Genomic DNA, 21,461 nt, shown 5'->3' on the forward strand with positions numbered 1-21,461 from the left:
TGTGGGTACCACTTTAAAGGGACGGATGCAGACCACGCCCTTCTTTTGCTTTCCGATAGAGGGCGCTGTGGCGATTCCAAGCTGGCCCGACAACAGCAGCTTTACCTCACTGCCCTTCCATCAGCATCTCACCTTCAACCGGACAGTCGCACATCCACCGCCGCACCCAATAAAGAAGAGGATAAAACCCACTACAGAGAGGGACAGTGTCAAAAAGAGCGTCAAGAGGGATCGAGCGATATGATCAGTCTGTTATTTTAATGATGTAGGGGATCGTTTGCGGTTTTACATGTAATTTAGCCAGCCTCACTGCGACAAGGAAAACACCGTCCAGCTGCGCAAAAATAAATATCAGCCTTTTTGAGCTTGTAAAGATAAAACCAGCGAACCTCTTCAGCCTTCGTCATCGACCTCACAGCGGCAAAGGACGAGGTCACTACGTATCCTTCGTCATTTATTTTGACGGTCAGAATAGGCCCTGATCACTTGCTCTCCAGCTTCAGCAGCATCTTCGCCCTAAGCAGAAAGCAGCATCCTTCCTCCTCATTGAATCTGCGCAATGGCCGATGTCCCAGCAGAGTGCAACATAAAAGTGCTGTGTCGCTTTCGCCCTTTGAACCAGTCTGAGATTGTACGTGGGGACCAGTTTATCCCCAAATTCCAAGGAGACGACACTGTTGTTGTCGCGGTGAGTAAAAGGTTTTGCTTTGTTGTATGCAGGCCATTCATCAATAAATCATCTGTCCGACCTGTCTGATTGAGTTTTGGATAGTAATCACAATATTTAGTGAGGCAAGGGGAACCATCACACCCTTTTCCCCCAGAATCTTTATGATCCTGCGTTTAATATTCTACGTCAAGAATCGTCTAGGCCTAATGTTGTCGAAGTGCGCAAACTGGCCTCCTGCATCAGCTGACTAAGATCTGCGCTGTGTAGCCTTTGAATGAAACACAGTCAATATTAATACACTCTTACCCCTGAACAGACGTTTTGTGTATAGAGATACTAGTATAACTTCTTAAACTGTAAATTGCTTTATTTTTCTGTAGGCCTTAATCAGTCACTTATTGCCCTACTGAAGCTATAATCCTGATTCATAACACATGTAGCCTAAAGCTTAAGTTAAGATAAATAGAAACGCATTCTTGTTATTGCCAAGTCTTTTAGATGTGTCCATTGATTAACTCTGGGTTTTGAAGTTGATAGCCTTAGTAGTCCCTTATTAATGCTGCCATCAAGGGGTGAGATCATCACTCAGACATACTGGTGCAGTGGTGAGGCCTGTTGATGATCTTTAATTACAAAGTGTCGTCAAATGTGGCCAGATGAAATGGGCAAACCAATTTTGATGATGCTATCTTTTCACTTCAAACATTACTTTAAGGGTTGAAGTACAAATTCTATGCATTTAAAACAAATGTGCTTATTTTATTTCAGATCAACAGTTTTGGATCCAGATTTAGTCAATACAGAACAATAAGTTACAGTTCATCTGCATTGCCATCTTGCAGTAGTTTTTTCTATTGGAATCACAAAAACATTATTTCTTCACAAGGGCCAGTATAGTTGTTTTCAGGAGTTCTAGTACAAATCTAGTTATCAAAAATAATATGGTGGTAAATGCAAATTTCCTGAACTTTAAGGGCAGCAATCTGCCTACACAGAAAAAGAAAAGTCTCAGTCATTATGGAAAACTCTTGAAAGAAGTTGACTTTTAGAACAACATAAACAAACTAAAATAATCTGATTCTAGATTATTGTAACTTGTTTTCCTTTTCTTTGTTTTTTTCAAACAAACAAATGGCAGAGACCATATCATTGAGGTGTGAATATGCAAACATTTGAACTTTGCTTTGTGTTTTGAATCTTGGAGAGTGAAATAAAAAAAAAACAGATCCAACCCCTGGCAACCCAAATCAATCTAAAAACTCACATCTGTAGGGCTAAATAAAATGCCCTCAGCTTGTCGATCAATTGAATTAAATGTTTATCAACCAACCAGCCTATAACCTATTAGAACATTCATCCATATGATACAAAGTATTTATTTATCTCCTACTTTTGCTCATTTATTCTTCTGTTTTCCTTTATTCAGAGCTTTGATGTTACAGGTTCATCATGTCTGTTAAAGGTTCAAAGAATCATTATTAAACAAGGATTGTATGGGGTTTTAAAAGGAGAGAGATTGTAGCTTTGGTTCTTGTCATGGCTGAGAAATGTAGAGTGCAGAGGTTGGAATTATGTTCAAACTTTCTCTGGCAATGGCGACATCTTGACCTGACCTTCCTCTCTCCTGTCAGCATGACTGTGTATAGTCGAGTCAGAAACTGATCCCTCTAATTGCCTTCAGAGAGGATCAATAAGCATCCAGTGTGCTTATCCATCACTGACTGACCTGCTTTCTCTCTTCTCCCACTCCATTGGCTTGTCCATCTCTCTACTTCTTCATCTTCTTTTTTCTACCTCAATGTTTTCATTCAACTCTCTCTCTCTCTTTTCTCTCTGTTCCAGCTGATCTCTCAATCTCACCCCTGTCTCACCTTTACTCAGCCGTTTCCATTTTTTTTTTGTGTCTCTTTCTGTGACTTTTCGTTCCCTGAACAGAATGCCGCGGGTAAATCAGTCTGTCATGGGGGCGGTCTGCAGATGAGTCAATTTGTTAATGACATTTAATACAGCTCATGTTCTGGCAGCTTACATTACTGTGTTGCATCATGGCCTCTTTATCAGATGGGACAGTCACATCCAGGAGTGTTAAAGCCTGTTCATTTGCAGCAAGGCTTCTCACAGCTGAGTCACCAGTTTGTGTGTCACAAAGACATAGTTGTTTTTTTTTTGTAAAATGAAAAGGGCGTTAAGAGTGTTTTGTAGCTGTTGTGTACTTTCTTCAGCTTTTTGGCATTATTTCAAATATTTTGAACAGCATAAAGAAGCATTATCTTTTGGTATTTGTTAACCTACCTCACTATAGTGTGTGCAAGCGTTCATTTTAATATAGTTAAGTGTGAAACTCTTAAATGACATATTAAAGAAGCACTGAAGTCCCCTCCCCATGTTGTCCAGCTAGCAGCTGTAGCTGACATTAAATTAAAATCAACTGGTTTGTATGGCCGAACTGGAGAGCAATTTATCATCATTTATTGATGTATATTTTTCAAGCTAAGAAGACTGATACCACTCTAATATCGCAGCCTGTGTCCCTCTCCCTGCCTTTAGCTTCATTTGTATCAAACAGATAAACACTCTTGGGAAGGAATTAACTTAACTTATTCTCAAAATGAGGAACTACTCCTTTAACAAAGATTAAAGAATGATTAGACTAGCACTCTGTTAAAGCATCATCATGAGCCTTGATACATTGTGAAATGGGTCTGATGGGAGCTGTAGTGAATAGTTGTTAAATATCTTCAGATCCTTTCCAGTAAATGATCTGTTCTCTGTAGAAGAGCCTAAATGGAACATGGAAACACAATACTTTTGTTCACTTATTGTATTTAAAGCTATTGTCTGGAAATATAGTTTTTATTTTTATTTTTTAAACAACCCATGTTCATCATTCAAATTAGAAGGTCCTGGATGAAATCTGGTTCTTAGGCGGGAGAAAAAAGCACTGCAGAGGTGGCTTTCTTACTCATTGCTGATTTCTTCTAGTGCATCAGCTGCGCACATAGGACGAAAGGACCAATTTGTTATCGCACCTGCTCCCTCTCTATCTAATTACCCCGCTCTCTCTCTCTCTCTCTCTCTCTCTCTCTCTCTCTCTTTCTCTCTCTCTCTCTCTCTCTCTCTCTCTCTCTCTCTCTCTCTTTCTCTCTGTCTCTCTCTCTCTTTCTCTCTCTCTCTCTCTCTCTCTCTCTTTCTCTCTCTCTTTCTCTCTCACTCTGTCTCTCTCTCTTTCTCTCTCACTCTTTCTCTCTCTCTCTCTGTCTCTCTCTCTCACTCTCTCTGTCTCTCTCTCTCTCTCTCTCGCTCTCTGTCTCTCTCTCTCTTTCTCTCTCTCTCTTTCTCGCTCTCTCTGTCTCTCTCTCTCTTTCTCTCTCACTCTTTCTCTCTCTCTCTCTGTCTCTTCACTCTCACTCTCTCTCTCTCTCTCTCACTCTCTCTGTCTCTCTCTCTCTCTCTCTCTCGCTCTCTCTGTCTGTCTCTCTCTCTCTCTCTCTGTCTCTCTCTCTCTCTCTCTCTCTCTCTCTCTGATCTACAATTAAAAACTGTATCTGCATTTGGTGATACATCACCTCTCTAATCTTGTGTTGTTGTGGTTCACTGTTTTCTGTTTCTCATGATCTTTGCAGGGAAAGTCCTACTCATTTGACCGAGTGTTTCCGACCAACACCACCCAGGAGCAGGTGTATAACACCTGTGCCAAGCAGATAGTCAAGGGTACGGATGATAAATCACATCATGTTAGATGTTAAAAACACTTTTGCTGTGGTCTCATGTTTTGATCTGTTTTTCTTCCAGATGTTCTCTTTGGATATAATGGCACTATCTTCGCATATGGACAAACCTCCTCCGGGAAGACTCACACCATGGAGGTAAAGAAAAACATTGATATTATCCAACCACTCCGATCTGAAACATGATGTACTTTAATAAGGGAAAGGCTTGTGTGCTTCTTATTATAGGTTATTTTTTTACCTGATTTATTGGACATTTGAGATGTATTGGTGTCACAGATTAATATCGTGCCTTTTTGTTTATGTGTGGATGTGTTTTTTTCTATTGTTTTTATTTTTGTGGATTCAAGTGAAAGCAACTGAATATTTGGCAGCACTTTGAGTCCAAGACAAATTTCCCCAATGGGAAAATGAAGTGTATCGTATCGTATTGAGCAGTTAATGACTGTTAAAAAAAAAGTCATAAATAATTTCACAAAGATTAATTCCGTAACTGCTCAACATGGTTGACAAGTGTCACACAAGCAACCTTTAATTCTTTGTTTTCTAACTTTGTTGGTTGCATTTTGTCATTTTTTTGATAAGCCCTTTACTGTTAGTACCTTCAATTAATCACAACATATCTGACAATTAAAAGACAAAATACCAAACCCAATTTGATCTGCAGAGTCCCTTCCATCCTTTGAGAAATATCTAACATGAACAGCTCTGACATGAACACATATGCACTCCATGATAGTGATTGAGAGTGGGACTGATTATAAATTATTATATTGATAACGACGACATTTAGGTTGTTGGGGATGCTGATTAGAATACTCATGAGAAGCTTTAATCTAAATGACCAACAGGGTACCCCGTGCACAGCCTATATGTCCTCAGGCACGCAGGGTTGCAGAAACATACAATTAAAAAATAAATCAATAATCTCTGGCTATTTGTATTGAACACACCTGTGTATTCCCTGAGAGATTGCATGGGCTAACCTCAGTGAGCCTCAGGTCAAAGAAGTTGTTCGCTCATAATAAAGTTACAGTAAAGTCATTTTCAGGGTGCTTGATTTATCACTCATGATGTCTCTTTGGATCCTTGCTTGTGTCTTGAGTTGTAACTATTCTTAGATGTACTGCTAGATGGACTCTAAAAATAATTGTAGCATTGTAAAGCCTCTCCCCTTTCCTTTGACCTATGATAGGTACCACTGCACTCCTTGTTCATCCTGTGACTTTGTGTTTCAGGGAAAGCTGCATGACCCTCACCAGATGGGTATCATCCCCCGCATCGCTGAGGACATTTTTAACCACATCTTTGCCATGGATGAAAACCTGGAATTCCACATCAAGGTATTGTACTTGATGACGTTATTTATTTGTGTACAGACAGAAAAACTAAATCACTGTTATGTATTTTTACCCAAAAAGGGAGCTTTTTATATTTATTTTTTTCTCATGGTATTGTTTTTCTTTCTTCTTCAACAGGTTTCATACTTTGAGATCTACATGGATAAAATCCGTGACCTTCTGGATGGTAAGATCAATGAGCTGGTCATGGGTCAACAGCAACAGTTCATTCATTTGCCAGATTGGATTTTTTTTTTACCACTATTCCTGCTGCATAAATTGACTTAAAAACACTTCTCAATTTGTATCTCTTTTAGTGACAAAGACCAACCTCTCTGTCCATGAGGATAAGAACAGGGTGCCGTATGTCAAGGTTTGTAAAAGTGCATTGTTGTTGGGTTTTTAGGTTTAAATGTGTCTGTTTGCTGCATCAGCACCTTCATTTAAAGTCCCTTTTATAGTGTGTCTCATATGTTTTCTCCTCTTGTCTCCTCAGGGATGCACTGAGCGTTTCGTCTCCAGCCCTGATGAGGTCATGGATGTGATTGACGAGGGCAAAAATAACCGCCATGTTGCTGTGACCAGTGAGTCTTTATCGCAAAATATTTTATTAACAATGATATCAATTAAAACAATTCATATTGCAATGTTTTATATATATATATATATTTATGTAAAAATAACCAACCTAAAAGACAAATACTTTCACATAAACGGTTATAGGCATCCATCTTGAGAATAAAGTCAATTCTCTTGTTCCTCTCCTCGCATTTCAGAGCACGATATCTCGTTTCTCTTCAGAGACAGCAGCAGCACTCACAGCTCTTTAGTAAAGAGCAAAGTGACAGCTGAGTTGATGTAGGCTGTGATTGTGTTGTGTTATGTAATACTCATGTAACTGCTTTCTTTAATTTTCAACGTCCATTATTCTCATAAAAAGAAACAAGATCCTGTCAGAAGGAGCTCCAGGAGCCTTTTAGCTAATTTTAGGTACGGTAAGAAGACCTTTATTTGTCAATCTGAGGGTCCTGCCTGTTGTAGTCAGCATCAGTCAGCATGTCAACAACATCGGAGGGAGCTAAGCCGTTCATAGATTTCAAAACAATAAGAAGTATTTTAAATGTCAGCATCAGAATCAGAATCAGATTTATTGGCCAGGTATGCTTACACACACAATGAATTTAACTTTGGTGAACTGTGCTCTCTTATGTATAGGTACAACATTAAATATCAATAATAAACATTATAAGAAAAGACTAATATTTACATGACTAAATATGAAACAGTGCAGTGGTGAATAGTGCAAAAGATGCTGAAGTAACATGATAATAAGAAAAATGCAGTTATGTGACAGATGGGTCAATTAAGATGTCAATTACAGTATTTACATAAATAAGTGTGCGTATATTGATCATTTAAATTAAATAATATATATATATGCAGTATGTATATTCACAGTGACGGTTGGTTTAGAGTCTTTGTAACTCTTTGTTTTACTGGGATCCAGTGAAGAGATGTTAAAATGGGAGGGATGTGTTCCCACTTTTTGGTTTTAGTTCAAACCCTGGCAGCAGCGTTCTGAATGAATACTGCAGACTGCTGCAGTATTCATTATGATCAGCTTTCATTCAAACCACCAGGAATAAATGTTCTCTGATTTGTGATTCCTGCACCTTGTTTGGCCCTCATATTGCTGACTCACTCCTCTGTGGTCCAGTAATAATATCTGACTAATTCTACAGGTTGCAGCGATGCCTCAGCTTTATTGTACATTTCACCACTGTGTAATAAAAGGCAGCTAAAAATAACATGTGACCTCATTACCAGAATACAGGAGTTTCAGGATTCATTTTTCCTATTGTGCCTTAGTATAAATGCTCTCCTTTGGTTTCATGCCGTATGAAATACTGAAATAAAGCTTCTTGTTTTCACCAAGAGCATCGATATTTGAGAAATACATTATTTAGCTGAATAAGATTCAGTTATTTCCACAGAGACAGAATTTGTTTAGCCTTTGACATATTTATAAAAAGTAAATTTAAAAAAAGGCCTCCTTCCTTCAGCCACTGCAGATTTTTTTTTTATGTTGAGTCTTGCTGACTCACTGAGCTGAGGTCGACTGAAGTGCAATCAGATGAGCTTTGGGATTCAGTGCTGAACAAAAAACACAATACCTGCTGCCCTGCGATGAACCTCAGCCTACAGTGTGGAGTTCTCCTTTTGTCCTCATCAGTTACCTCTTGCGCCTCAGAGTCTGTGTTCAGACGCTCTCATTTAAACCATCTGTGTCATTATCAGGAAAACAGGGATTTAATTTAGCCGTTTACCAAAAAGTGATGAAAAAGACTAAAACGTTCTGCCTACTTTTCCAAGAGGATCAATCTGACTGAAACAACCAAGGTGAATAAGAGGTCACAATGAATGGTCTATAATGTGTTAATACAATAAAACTACAAATATGGAGTTTATTAACAAAAGAAACTCCAGAAACCGACTCAAAAGTTAACTTGAGTTCATGAGGTCATTCCTTCATTCCTTCATTTCATTAATTATGTTGTGTCATTAGAATATTTTTAAATTACATTTAAAGCTGCAGCTCCCGCCCGCCCCCCCCCTCTTGGTGGAGGTCTTAAATCACCTCATCCTGAGTCACTGCAGCTTCCTGACAATGAAAATCTGAGCTAGAGAGATGAATCACAGGTCAGAGTGATACCCACAATCAAATTAAATTCAGTGGAATACACAGACTGTGCCAAATCAAAGAAAAAAAATCGACTACTTAACCTCAGTTATCTGGGTCATGTATCCAGCTAGACTTAATTACAGAGGCTGAAGTCAGACATCTTATTAAGCAGAGTTCGAATGAATGATTTTCTCTGCATACATGAGCACTTACTCTGCGTCAGAGTGTATTGGCTGTAAGAATTGTGCATGGTGTATCTGTAAAGATTACAGCCCAGATAGCTTACCCTGCACAGATTTTTGTTAGATAACATAGTGCATACATGGTTTTTCCTCAGCTGATCTATGAGCAGTCTCTTAGCAGACTAGCCAAAAAAAGACCAAAGACCAAACTCACAATCCTGACTTCAGAAAGGCAAAACCTCCAACAATATATGTATATTAGACTCTTTCTAGTGGAAAACTAAGTACCAGTAAATCATCGCTTTGCAGGCATAATAATATTGCCTTGAAAAGATAATGTAAACTCGAAGAATGTGTGTTTTTTTAATGTCCTAGATGTATGAACTTCTGAAGGAGGCATGCCAAGTTTCTTTATGATAACAAATCAAAAATCTCATCACTTCTTAAAAAGAGAACTTCAGATAAATTATGTTATAAGCCCATCAGTAAAGCAGATACAAAGTGGTTGTTTTAATGCTCATGATATGGAATCTCACAACAATTCAACTTTAAAACTTGGAACAAATGTCAGCAGCAATGGATCCGATTTACTTAAGCACTGTGCTTCTGAGCAGCGCCGTCTTCTCTGTTTCCTGTCTGCCTTGCTGACTCACTGTGCTGTAGAGAGGTGTGCCAAAAGCAGGCTAATGGGGTGACATCCTGCAGACATTTCGCTGATGCCCACAGTTATCATCTGCAGAGAAACCTGAACTTTTTGTTAGAGAGGAGATCCTGTGAAAAGGAGAATTTAAATCAATGCTGTTTGTTCTCTGCACTCTGTGAAATGAGGATAGCACTCTGCTTCAGTCAACACTTCTTCTGATAGACAAAGAAGGATGCAGATTTTAAAAATAAAGATAATTAAGTCAAAAATAATTGGTTATGTGGTGTATAACAATTAGGTTATGTGATCTTAACAACTGTAAAAGGGCTATATGATTTGTCCTATCTCTTATCATGACACTAACCATACAGTGTGTTGGAATGTTTTTGTGATTCTTTTTTTTCTCATACAGAGGCCACTTTGAAAAACTAAAAGATGAAAAATATATTTTTATTTATGCTATTGCTTCTTAATGGCTTAAGTTGGAATACATTTCATTTGTGATTATTCTAACCATCTGAAAAAGGGTTTAATACAGAAAAACAATTGTATGCTAGTTAATAGGCCTGCAGAGAAACCACTTTGCCTTTTGTATCCTCCATCATCTGTTGCTTCTGTCTTTGTGTAGACATGAATGAGCACAGCTCTCGCAGCCACAGCATCTTCCTGATCAACATCAAGCAGGAGCATGTGGAGACTGAGCAGAAACTGTGTGGTAAACTGTACCTGGTGGATCTGGCTGGCAGTGAGAAGGTAGACTGTTCAGTAACCAACAAACTCCCAATATGAACTCCCAATATGAAACTTTAAGACACCTAAATGAAAGAATGATTTAATGATAGACCCACTCTGTGTCTTTCTTTAACCCAGGTCAGTAAGACTGGTGCTGCAGGAGCTGTCCTGGATGAGGCTAAAAACATCAACAAGTCTCTTTCTGCTCTGGGAAATGTCATCTCCGCCTTGGCTGAGGGCACGGTGAGCCACTCTCAACTTACTTCCTTCAATTTGCATTGACAGTAAATTAACATTTCAGATTTACAGTTGAATAGATCTGATAAATCACATTTAGTAAAAACAAAATTCATCTTACTTTGTTTTAGGATTTAAGACTTTGAGAGTGTGTTAAATCACCATTTATTTAATTGTCTCATTATACTGTAGAATATAAACTTCCTCTCTCATTTTGAATACTCATATACAGAATGTCAGTCTCTCTTTTCATCTTGGTAATCCATTTCATTTTGCCCAGTATAATGACCTACTTTCCTCTGTGCCAGCCATAACAGGTTTTGCCATCAAATGCCAAAATGATCCCTGCCCATTACACATTAGTATGTTTGGTCCAATCCAAAATAGTGGAATAAAGAGGAATTTAAAATACAAAAAGTATATTTATTATTTTGCTGAATATAATCTGCTGATGAGTCACTGCAGGAGTAATCAGCAGAGAAATTGAAAAGCAAATAAAAACTTGCTTAGAGATGTCTTTCTTCTGCTGTCTCTTGATCTTAATCTTTTTCTCTCATGTTAGCCTGTATGCTAATGATCCTCCTTTATGTTAAAACACATCTCTGCCTCTTTCACTTTCCCCGATCTTTCCCTCCTTTCAATCTCTCCTGCAGAAAACTCATGTGCCGTACCGCGACAGCAAAATGACCCGCATTCTGCAAGACTCCCTCGGTGGAAACTGTCGCACCACCATGTTCATCTGCTGCTCTCCCTCCAGCTACAATGATGCTGAAACCAAATCCACCCTGATGTTTGGACAACGGTAGATTCTTACACTCAATGTTGATTTGGAATGAAATTATAGTACACAGTATACGTGAAGGCTGAGCTCAGTTGATGAGCTTTTTCAAATGCTGCCATGGTTTTAAATTGATCCCATAGAACTGTGACACACCGATCATCAGTCCTTTCCGTAATATCTGTAAAATCCTTTTCCCCCTCTTTCTCCGTCACAGTGCCAAGACCATCAGGAACACGGCCTCCATCAACCTGGAGCTGACGGCAGAGCAGTGGAAGAGGAAATACGAGAAGGAGAAGGAGAAGAACAAGACGATGAAGGAAACTATCCAGAAGCTGGAGGCTGAGCTCAACCGCTGGAGAAATGGTGAGACCTACATTAAAGGTGTCCTTACTTCCTGTTAGAGAGAAGCCGTGTTTACGCTGTGTCATGTAACTGTTCTGTGCTGAGATCATAAACCAACCTACATTACTCTCAAGTGACTTCATCCATCCAATCAGGAGAGGACGTGCCTGAGACCGAGAGGACCACGGCAGATGTGGTGAACCGTATCGAAACTATCGAGGAGCGTCCTGTTTTGGACAATGACACCTCCTCCATTGTGGTCCGCATTTCTGAGGAGGAGCGGCAGAAATATGAGGAGGAGATCCGCAAACTGTACAAGCAACTGGATGACAAGGTCCAATCACAAAAACAAAGACATACTAATTTTGGACCGTTCATTTTTCTTTTGCTGCACATCAATTCGACCCCTATTAATGCTCTTGTTTAACTGTTATATTTGTTTTTAAATACATACATTATGTTTCCTCACCCTTACTTATTTTAAACACTTAACACTGAATTGTAATTATTGATTTACAAATTGAAGACTATCATTTACAAAGGGAGATTTAAACCTTAACAGTTGACAATATTTTTGTACGTTACATTCCATATATTCATGAATGCATCTGAGTGCAGTGTGGAGAGGTTGCACTGAGACTGGATATTTATTAATTGATGTGATTTTTCAGGATGATGAGATCAACCTTCAGTGCCAGGTGGTGGAGAAACTGAAGCAGCAGATGATGGACCAGGATGAGGTTAGTACACCCACACACACACACGCACGCACGCACACACGCACGCACGCACACACACACACACACACTGTAGGAACTCAAAGACTAAGATACTTCTGGTTATCTAGCATCCCCTTTAAAATTGATGAGTGGTAATCTTAATAAAAACTGCCTAAAGTTAATGTCCTTTTTGCCTCCTCGCTCTGCCTCTCTCTCCCTCTCCCTTTGTTCCCTCCTTCTCTTCAGCTCCTGGCATCATCCAAGGGCGACGGTGACAAGGTCCAAGCTGAGTTGGGCAGGCTGCAGGTGGAGAGCGACTGCGCCAAGGCCGAGGTGAAGGAGGTGCTGCAGGCTCTGGAAGAGCTGGCCATCAACTATGACCAGAAGAGCCAGGAGGTGGAGGAGAAAGGCCTGCAGAACCAACTGCTGGCTGACCAATTGTCCCAGAAAATGGTATGTCTGAAGAGGAACGGTGTAAAAAATGAAATTGTGAGAAGGAGAACAGAAATCAAAGACAGGAGGTGGAACAGAGGGACACACGCTCTTGCTGGACTACAGAGAGAAGCACATGCTGTGGTGTTTTAGCTTCCAGAAACCACTGAAGGAATTATGTGACAGACGCACTGAAACAAAGTGCTGAAGTCTTTTTACATTAGCTGTGACAAGAAGGTTTACAGTTGGATTTTAATTATTGTGGTATTATAAAGATTTGACTGAAAAATATGAATATAATATTAGACTCCTTCTAGTGGAAGAGTGTAGAAGAGTTTTTTTGTGATTATACTGACTGTCTTCTCCTCACTCTTTCTGTAACAGGCCAGTCTGATGGAGCTGGAGGCGGAGCTTTCTCGTATGCAGGAAGTGAGCGGTCAGCAGAGGAAACGCATCGCCGATGTCCTCAATGGTCTGATGAGGGACCTCAGTGAGTTCAGCACCATTGTGGGCAACGGGGAGATCAAGCTGGTGAGTTGGATCAAAGTCTATAATAAGATTTACCTCAAATAGATATGAAGAATAAATAGATTGATTACCACACAGTGTATCTTGTTCTGTTGCATGGGACCGAGGGAGAAACGGTAAAAGAGGAAAAAAATAATCTGAACTTTTTTTCTCTAATATGAAGCCGGTGGAGATTAGCGGGGCCATTGAGGAGGAGTTCACTGTGGCTCGCCTCTACATCAGCAAGATTAAGTCGGAGGTGAAGAGCATGGTGAAGCGCTGCCGCCAGCTGGAGAACATGCAGCTGGAGTGCCATCGCAAGATGGAGGAGACTGGGAGGGAGCTCTCCTCCTGCCAACTCCTCATCTCTCAGGTGAGGAAAACAGAAGGGAAAGAGATGAAATTGATGAGATACTGATTGAATGAATCATTCATTTTACTTTGTCATGGCTGTCTTTTTTTTCACCTTTTATCTTACACATTTCCTGTTTTACTGTTTGTCTAATGGTGCAGCATGAGGCTAAGATCCGCTCCCTGACGGAGTACATGCAGAGTGTGGAGCAGAAGAAGAGGCTGCTGGAGGAGAGCCACGACTCCCTGAGCGAAGAACTGGCCAAGTTGCAAGACCAGGGTAACATGCACACATCACATATACAGTACATGCAAAAAGACCCACACAGTTTTTGACATAAAATAAGAAATATTAGCCTTCCTTTTTACTTGATTGAAAAAAAGATGTAGAAGATTTTTTGAGGCTGTGTGAAATCATTTCTTTCTATTTTTCTTCCATAGATAACTCCCTGCTGGAGGAGAAGGAGGCGGAGAAGGGCGAGACCGAGGATGGAAATGTGAAGGTAAAACATTGAAAAGCAGTTTTTGAGTACCCATTCTGTAACACAAACACACAAAAATTTAAACCGTTTCTGATGCAGGCATCCAAGGAAATGATTCATGAATTACAGTCCTCTGATGCTATATGCTCAACCAACCTCTGTTCCTCACTTGCTTACAAAAAAAATATCAATAAGATCAGGTATTATTGAGCTAAGTGGCATGTCTGCTCCTTTTATTTTGTAGAAGACCATTCGTCAGCAGGGGGAGTCTCACCGTGGTCTCCACCACCAGCAGATGGCCCGCCTCCGGGATGAGATCAACGAGAAGCAGAGGATCATTGACGAGCTTACTGAGTCCGTGGCCTTATTCATAATTCCTTTAAAGTCACACAGAAACACAATTGCAGCGATTTTTACTTGTTCTCAATTATTATGATATTTAATTCTTGGTAGTATTGCAGAACTCTTTTCATCCTACATACACAGAAGTTTACTATTATCTGTGAAATAACGTTCTCATCCTTTTGCTTTTTTATGTCCTGATTATGTGTGCATTTATTTCTCATCTCCAGTCGCAACTCTAAGCTGGAGCTAGAGCTGGCTCAGGTTCGTGCCGACTTTGAGCGCCTGAAGAGTCAGGACAACAGCAAGAGTGAGCGCCTGGAGGAGCTCTCGTAAGTGTTGGGGAGGTCCAGTTTTTTTTTTTTAAAGATTTATTTTTGGGCTTTTTGTGCCTTTTATTAGAGCGATAGGACAGTGGATAGCGTTGGAAATCAGGGAGAAGGAGAGTAGAGAATGACATGCGGGAAAGGAGCCACAGGTCGGATTTGAACACGGGCCGCCCGCTTGGAGGAGCGGGAGGTCCAGTTTTTGAAACAAAGGTCTGAATACAGAGCACTTATGTGTCTGTGTCAAGAGTCAGCATAAGGTTGACATTTTTCAAATGCTTCATGATTATTTCAACAGAGAATATTCAGAGTGAGGCAGGAATTCTCTTAATAACCAGCAGAGGGCACTCAAACCCACACATTGATCATATACTTTAGTACATACAAATGATGTTTGTCCTGTAATTTTGTGTTGTTTATTTCAGATTCCTGCATGAGCGTCATGAGCAGACCAAACAGGACTTGAAGGGTCTGGAGGAGACTGTCGTGAGTAAAAATTGAATATCTCAATTGTTTTCCTATGCATTGCAATCTGTTCTAATGTCTTTAGTGTAACCTTTATTACACATCACAGTGCCTCCCTAACCTCCTCTACATCTGTCTGTACTCCAGGCCCGCGAACTCCAGACCCTCCACAACCTGCGCAAGCTGTTCGTTCAAGACCTCACGTCGCGGGTTAAAAAAGTAAGCAGCTCAAAGAAAATAAGAACAGACAATAACTCAGGATTCTGTTTAATCATACTGAGTGGGTATAAAGGGATCTGTAACGTGACTGCTAACAGCAACTAACCAGTTTTCTCTCTAATCCCCTTGACTTTTTGATAGACATGAAAAATAAAAAATAAAACATTTAGAGGGATTTTGTGTTCACTTATGTATTAGAGATAGAACTAGAGGGATTTAAAGGAGCCATACATTAAGAGTGAATGGATATTTTAATTTGTTTCATGGTGATCAGTTAGTCAGTTGCAATAACAGGGATGGTAGAAAACCTACTCCTTTTATTTGCTTTCACTTCCTCATCTTCCTGCATTGTCATCCTTTGTGCAGAGTTCCGAAATGGAACCTGATGATAGCGGGGGGTCTTGCACCCAGAAGCAGAAGATTTCCTTTCTTGAAAATAACCTGGACCAACTTACAAAGGTTCACAAACAGGTATGACTTTTTTAAATGAGAGGATATGTAATGTACAGTATAATGATGCTGACAAGGTCTCAGTTTAAACCGATATAAACTCAGGGACAAAGTTATTTTAACAAAGATATTCACGTTTTGGGAGATATACTTACTAGATTATAGTGTTCTAGTTGTTACATTGTCTGACTTTTTTCAAGGTTTTTTTTTGAGAATTTTTACAATATAATTGTTGTAATCAAAGCCCTGTTTTACTTGTCCTTCCTAACACTTCTTATATACAGTATGACTTAACCTCTTTGTCTCCTGTCACTGCCCCCACTCTCTCTCTCTCTTCCCCCACCTCCAGCTGGTTCGTGACAATGCAGATCTGCGCTGTGAGCTTCCAAAGTTGGAGAAACGTCTTCGGTCTACTGCTGAGAGAGTTAAGGCCCTGGAGACTGCACTGAGGGATGCAAAAGAGGGCGCCATGATGGACCGCAGGCGCTACCAGCAGGAGGTCGACCGCATCAAGGATGCCATGAGGGCAAAGAATGCATTGAGGCGCCCCCATGCAGCACAGATCGGTACTGCAATGAAGCCTGTTGGAGATGTTTAGATGTCGATGTGATAAATAGAGACACTTGACTTTAAGTTTTAATGGAAATTCGGTTGGCTAATTCTGCTTATGGACTCGTCTGTATATCTCATTTGTCTTTCTCCTGTTTGTATTTCTCCCTCCTCCTCATAATGACTGGTCCTGGCTTACTGCTGCAAAAAGAACTATTGTTTGTTTAAAGCTTTTGCTTTTGTCACAGAGTCTCTGAAATGCAATTTTTAATCATTTGGTCTGCAGTATCAGAGGCCCAGTTTGGTTATATTTGGACCATACCTTATATAACTTTATCATCCCAACAGCCAAGCCAGTGAGACCAAAGCAGCTGCCGGTCTGCTTTCCCACCAACCCTTTCTACACATACATCCGCGCCACTGAACAGGCCAACACCTACAGCAACGCCCTCTTCCAGAGCAGCGCAACACAGCCCAGCTCTGCCAGCGTCAACTGCAACCCCAACTCTGTCCAGAGCAACACGTGAGTTTACATCCCTGCTTGTACTTTAAAAAACACGCTTTGCCTGCTATAAAGTCAGGTCTCTCTTAAATATTCAAGGTCAGGAACAGACTACACTGGTATTGAAATGGTAGATAATTTTCTGATGTTTGTAGGTCCTTCATCAAATATTTTTTTTTCTTAACCATAAGCTGAGAGGCTTCTCCCTTAAATATCAAGTATTCCTAAAATAGTTGTTTGTGACTGTTTGTTCACTATGTGGTGCGTCACAGAGTTTCCACAGCGCTGGGCTACAGAGCAGGCAGATATAATGGAGACATACTGGAGTCCTTCCCACTCAACATAGACAACGGTCAGTGGAAGAGCACACACATGCACCTGATTTGGAATCGAATTTCATTCCTAATTCATATGAAGTTCATAAACGTAGCATAAATTGGGATTGTGCTAATTAGGTTCGAGATAATGAAACTTTTGCCTTCTCCAATAGGTAACAACATCAGTGAAACAAGAGACATCAATGACAACAGGTGAGGATGTCAGCTACAAAGAGACAGTAAGGGAAAAAAGGAAGTTCACTGTTTCTTTTGTTCTGGTCACTCCAACTAACTTGAGACTAGATTATTTAAAAAAAAATCTGAATCAAACATTAAACAGTTTTTGGAATATGGTATTTAAATTAGAGAAAAAACTAATCTATGTTGGAGCTTTTAAATTGAAAATAATAATAATACTTGTCATGTTATTTATTTATTTGTCAGTTTGGCTCCTACACTTAAAGATACTATAATTCAATCCAGTGTCAAACAGGAGTTAAGTCTGTTAATTGGGTTGTGCACTAACTGTTGTGTTTGTGTATCTGAGTTTTCAGGAGTGATGTTCACTGTGGCAGCGAGGTGGATGATCCCAACAGGCACTACGTCATTCAGCAGGAGACCGCTGCAAGTTAATGCCCTGGTAATTTATTAAAAAAAGTACTCTGATCCTAGAGGGAGAGAGATAGAGAGAGAGAGAGAGAGAGAGAGAGGGAGAAAGAGAGAGACAGAGACAGAGACAGAGACAGAGACAGAGAGAGAGAGAGAGAGAGAGAGAGAGAGATACTTTAAAGCCAATGCACTTGCCTAAATCATACATTTTTAATTTCACCTCAAAGAGGCTTAATGCTCGCTTATTATTCAATGTCCATCACTGAATATTTTTACTGCAATAAAGTAAGAACTGCAGCTTTTTCCATCATTGCATTATTACACATATGCAGTGGTGACTACCGCCTGTTTTGAAAACTTTATTGCCTGAGGTGTCGATGGCCATTTTGTATCTGAGACTGCCCGACAACAACAACAATATAGACATAATACAAAAATAAAAATTCCATGACACACTGCTATGAACAGGAAAATTTTGCTGCCTCATTGAAAACTAAATCTAAAACATGCTTTGGAAGGATGGCTAGCAATAAACGTGAAGAATATTTGAGTTGCTGTTACAAAATAAATTGTTAGTATAGACATTCCTAGTTATTAATGTCATCCAATAGAACCATTTACTGATTTCTGTCTTGTCAAATAATGCCTTCCTTTTATTGTCTCTCTCCAGAAGATAACCAAACACTGTACCATCCAAGGACCTTCCCTTCCCATCTGCATGCAGCCTGTTTCCCCCGTCCCTACACTGCATCACTGATGAATCTGAAACTGCATCATCATCACTGAAGATGATGATGAAGATCCGTAGCCCCCTGTAGACGCCTAACTAGATGAGGCCCCTCCTGCTCCCATGTTGACCATGATCACACTCAGGTTTGGGTACAGTCTCTTCCAGTTCAGTCCTTGCAGGGAATCAACTTGAGTACATTGCCGTTGTATCTTTCAGAAAACGGAAACTCAGTGATCGCTCAGCCGCTCAATTAGTCAACCAGATATCACTGATGATCATTAACTTCTGGAAGAGGTTGAACTGAAATGGGGCTGACTCCATCCCTGATTACTAAATACACACATGTTGTAAATAATACTTTTTGCTGTATACTCCAGTAGAGGTCATTGACCCTCAACTGTTTGTGTGAATGCACAGCCTCCACATTCCCCAGCACATCTTCTTACGTGCATCATGTGGATGACATGCTGTAGGCAGACATGACCTTTTTCTCTGTCGTAAATAAGAGTATAGTGTGTAACGCCAGCTAGTAACAGAAGACACACACTCTGCATGCATGTCGCTTAGCGGGTTAGCTTTCAAATCTTTGCATGTGTCCTGACTCCAGGCAGGAGCTGGTATGCTGCGAGTGAACAGCCTGAGCGACTTTGACAGATGTCACTGAGAGAAAGAGAGAGCTGGTTTCCCTTGAATTCTGATTCTGGTTTGATTCTTCAGAATTTATAATCAAATCTAAACTGGGCTGATGTGTTAATGTGGCTTAAATACACCCAACACTGTATCTAGTTTTAATTTCATTGAAGAGGAAATCAGATGTGAGCCGGTAAACCAAGCCCAGAATTGTAATGTGTATGGAGGAAACCTTTTGTAATTGCTTTGATACTGTGACGTTAAAGCTGTATAGTTCCATTGTACTTTTCAGGTAATGTTGCCCGTGTCTCTCTACTGTGGCTCTCTCCCTGCATTGCACCTACATCGTGTGAGTCTTTAAAGCAAGCCTTTTAAAATAGCTGGTTTCTCATGATCAAACTAACATGCTGTCATGTGCATACATCTGTAATTACTACCTCCGGAGCTGCTAACTATACACTTATTACAGTATACCAAGATATCACACTTTCAAATGCTGAATAAGAGCTGACCTTAGAGCTTGTAGAGATAGTTGGAACCTTTAGTACAACAAAAGGGTGTAGGTAGATTTAAATCATCTTATCAGAGCAGTAGTTATGCTCCCATGAAGTTCATACATAAACTCCTTTTTCATCACACAACAGGATCAGAGCAGGGGCAAGATGAGCGTCGCTGTCAAAATAGAAGTATTTGATTAATCATTTAAAAGCTCTTAAAATGTCCATTTGGCACCAAAAAGCCTGAAACAATGATTTGTATATTATTTGTCCCCTTATGTAAAGTTACTAACTGGTTTTGATTTAACAATTTGTTTTTAAAATCAGAAGTGAATTGACATTGTAAGCCCTCTGGAGACTGTATGGAGGTGATTCAGTGCTTTTTAACAGAGCTGTCAAAAGTCCAGTGATTAGGGATTGTCTTTGAAACGAGTCCCCAGCTGAGCAGCCACCAGTTTGGGATGGACGTGTCGTTTTACACAATCTGGATATTCAAACTGTTCAGTCAGGTCATGTTGTTGTTCTTCAGTAAGAAATCCTGACCAGCCAATCAGGAAAGAAGAAAGCAGCATGTCCTTCTTGAGGTGATGAAGAGATGGATGTGTTTAGACTAAGCCGAGTCACTGGATTCAAAAACAGCACTATTTATGACAACAAAACTTTTTTTTTAAGAGCACATGAATTTAAAGTGAGAGGTATGTTATGCTCACACTTCTGTGAGACACATTCGATCACAAATCAAGTTGGATTCTTAACAGTTTGATTACAAATCACATTATATAGCTTTAATTTGATATTTCTTTATTTAAAGTTCCGTGCATCAAAACTCATGCCTGCACTATTTGGTCTTCATTCATATTAGTGTGATCCAGCCTCTTATGATGGCATTGCTCTGTCTCCTGCTCTAACTGGCATTAACAACATCTCAGGGCTTCACATTCACAATCACAGTCACCATGGACCACCGCCATCTTCCTCACTGACTGGAAACCTTGTGAAAGCTGATGAACTATCATGTCAGTGTGTGTTCTTCAGGGCTTTGCAGATAAATCTTATACTGAAGTAATAACATCATTTTATATATAGGCTAGTATATAACATCTCATTCTAAGCACATGACATCCAAAAAGAAACAAAATCCCTGAGCTTCACCTGGTCAACTCCTACTGTATGCGTCTGATATCTTCTATTGATCGTAATCCATACATTTAAAGGGGGGGGGGTTAATGTGTACTATATTGTCACCTGCTGTTCCACTGTCTCTCTTCAACATATCTAAATACTTGTGCTTTATATTGTTAATCTTGTAAGTAAAATAGGGTGCCATGACAGTAAATGCAAAAGAAAGGCACTTGCTAACTTTGTTCAGAGAAATGTTTGTTTTATTTATTTCTGTATGCCTATACTGTAGCGTCCACATGATTATGTGAAGGATGACCGTGCGGAATTTCTGTATTTATAGATCATCACTATGCTGTACTGTATGTGAACCCTTGTGTTGTAGTAAACAGTTCAATAAACTTATACAAAGGACACTTTTGTGATTGGTTATGTTTAAGACGATGAGAGAAGTGTGGAGGGATTCAAGAGGCTGATGATGGATCCATCTAGTGAATGAAAAAGAAAATAGTATGAACAGAGAATTAGTGAAGGAGGAGCCACTATAAGCTGACTGCCCCCCACCCCCCTCTTTCAGCCCATATGGGTCAAGAAAAACAAAGCCAACATCCACTCAGCCAGTGGAATAAAGTACAGGGGGACAGCAGCCACATATTTACAGAAACCCTAAGAGGACACACATTCATGCATTTCACTTTACTCTGTTTTCCCATGATAACGACTTATTACTCATTTTTTGTTATTTTCTCATCAAGGGAAAACCAAAAAAATTTGTCCTGAGATTGTAAAACAACTCAGTGTGAAATGAAATGCATGCTAAGTACGCTCTCATACAACCTTTGACCTAAACAGGCCATTTTACAAATGATGTCTTGAA

The 21,461-nt window shown here is 39.9% G+C and overlaps 1 protein-coding gene across 2 annotated transcripts; it reads left to right on the plus strand.

The window, feature by feature from the left end:
* Positions 1-71: 71 nt before the first annotated feature.
* kif5aa (kinesin family member 5A, a) lies at positions 72-20,998 on the plus strand. 2 transcript variants are annotated; one of them, XM_020638144.2, is made up of 29 exons: positions 72-688; positions 4,294-4,381; positions 4,463-4,536; positions 5,637-5,741; positions 5,877-5,925; positions 6,056-6,111; positions 6,235-6,322; positions 9,875-9,999; positions 10,117-10,221; positions 10,869-11,017; positions 11,211-11,359; positions 11,473-11,672; positions 12,010-12,078; positions 12,304-12,510; positions 12,874-13,020; positions 13,181-13,369; positions 13,510-13,627; positions 13,789-13,850; positions 14,074-14,183; positions 14,402-14,503; positions 14,923-14,983; positions 15,110-15,181; positions 15,548-15,652; positions 15,981-16,197; positions 16,529-16,703; positions 16,955-17,034; positions 17,173-17,212; positions 17,554-17,639; positions 18,279-20,998. In XM_020638144.2, the coding sequence occupies exons 1-28, from the start codon at positions 560-562 to the stop codon at positions 17,630-17,632; spliced, it is 3,150 nt and encodes a 1,049-aa protein (XP_020493800.1). In that variant the 5' UTR covers positions 72-559; the 3' UTR covers positions 17,633-17,639; positions 18,279-20,998. The 2 variants fall into 2 exon arrangements, with proteins under 2 accessions (XP_020493800.1, XP_020493801.1); XM_020638145.2 differs by having other exon boundaries at positions 73-688; positions 11,494-11,672.
* The last annotated feature ends 463 nt before the right edge of the window (positions 20,999-21,461 follow it).

Source organism: Labrus bergylta, chromosome 12, assembly GCF_963930695.1.
Source record: "Labrus bergylta chromosome 12, fLabBer1.1, whole genome shotgun sequence".
NCBI lineage: Eukaryota > Metazoa > Chordata > Actinopteri > Labriformes > Labridae > Labrus > Labrus bergylta.

What these genes read in the sequence shown, in the direction of transcription:
- kif5aa (XM_020638144.2), top strand. Translation starts at nt 560, where the DNA reads ATGGCCGATGTCCCAGCAGAGTGCAACATAAAAGTGCTGTGTCGCTTT. An exon ending in ACCTGGAATTCCACATCAAG is followed by an intron (nt 5,742 to 5,876) that starts GTATTGTACTTG and finishes CTTCTTCAACAG; the next exon opens with GTTTCATACTTTGAGATCTA. An exon ending in AGAGACATCAATGACAACAG is followed by an intron (nt 17,213 to 17,553) that starts GTGAGGATGTCA and finishes CTGAGTTTTCAG; the next exon opens with GAGTGATGTTCACTGTGGCA.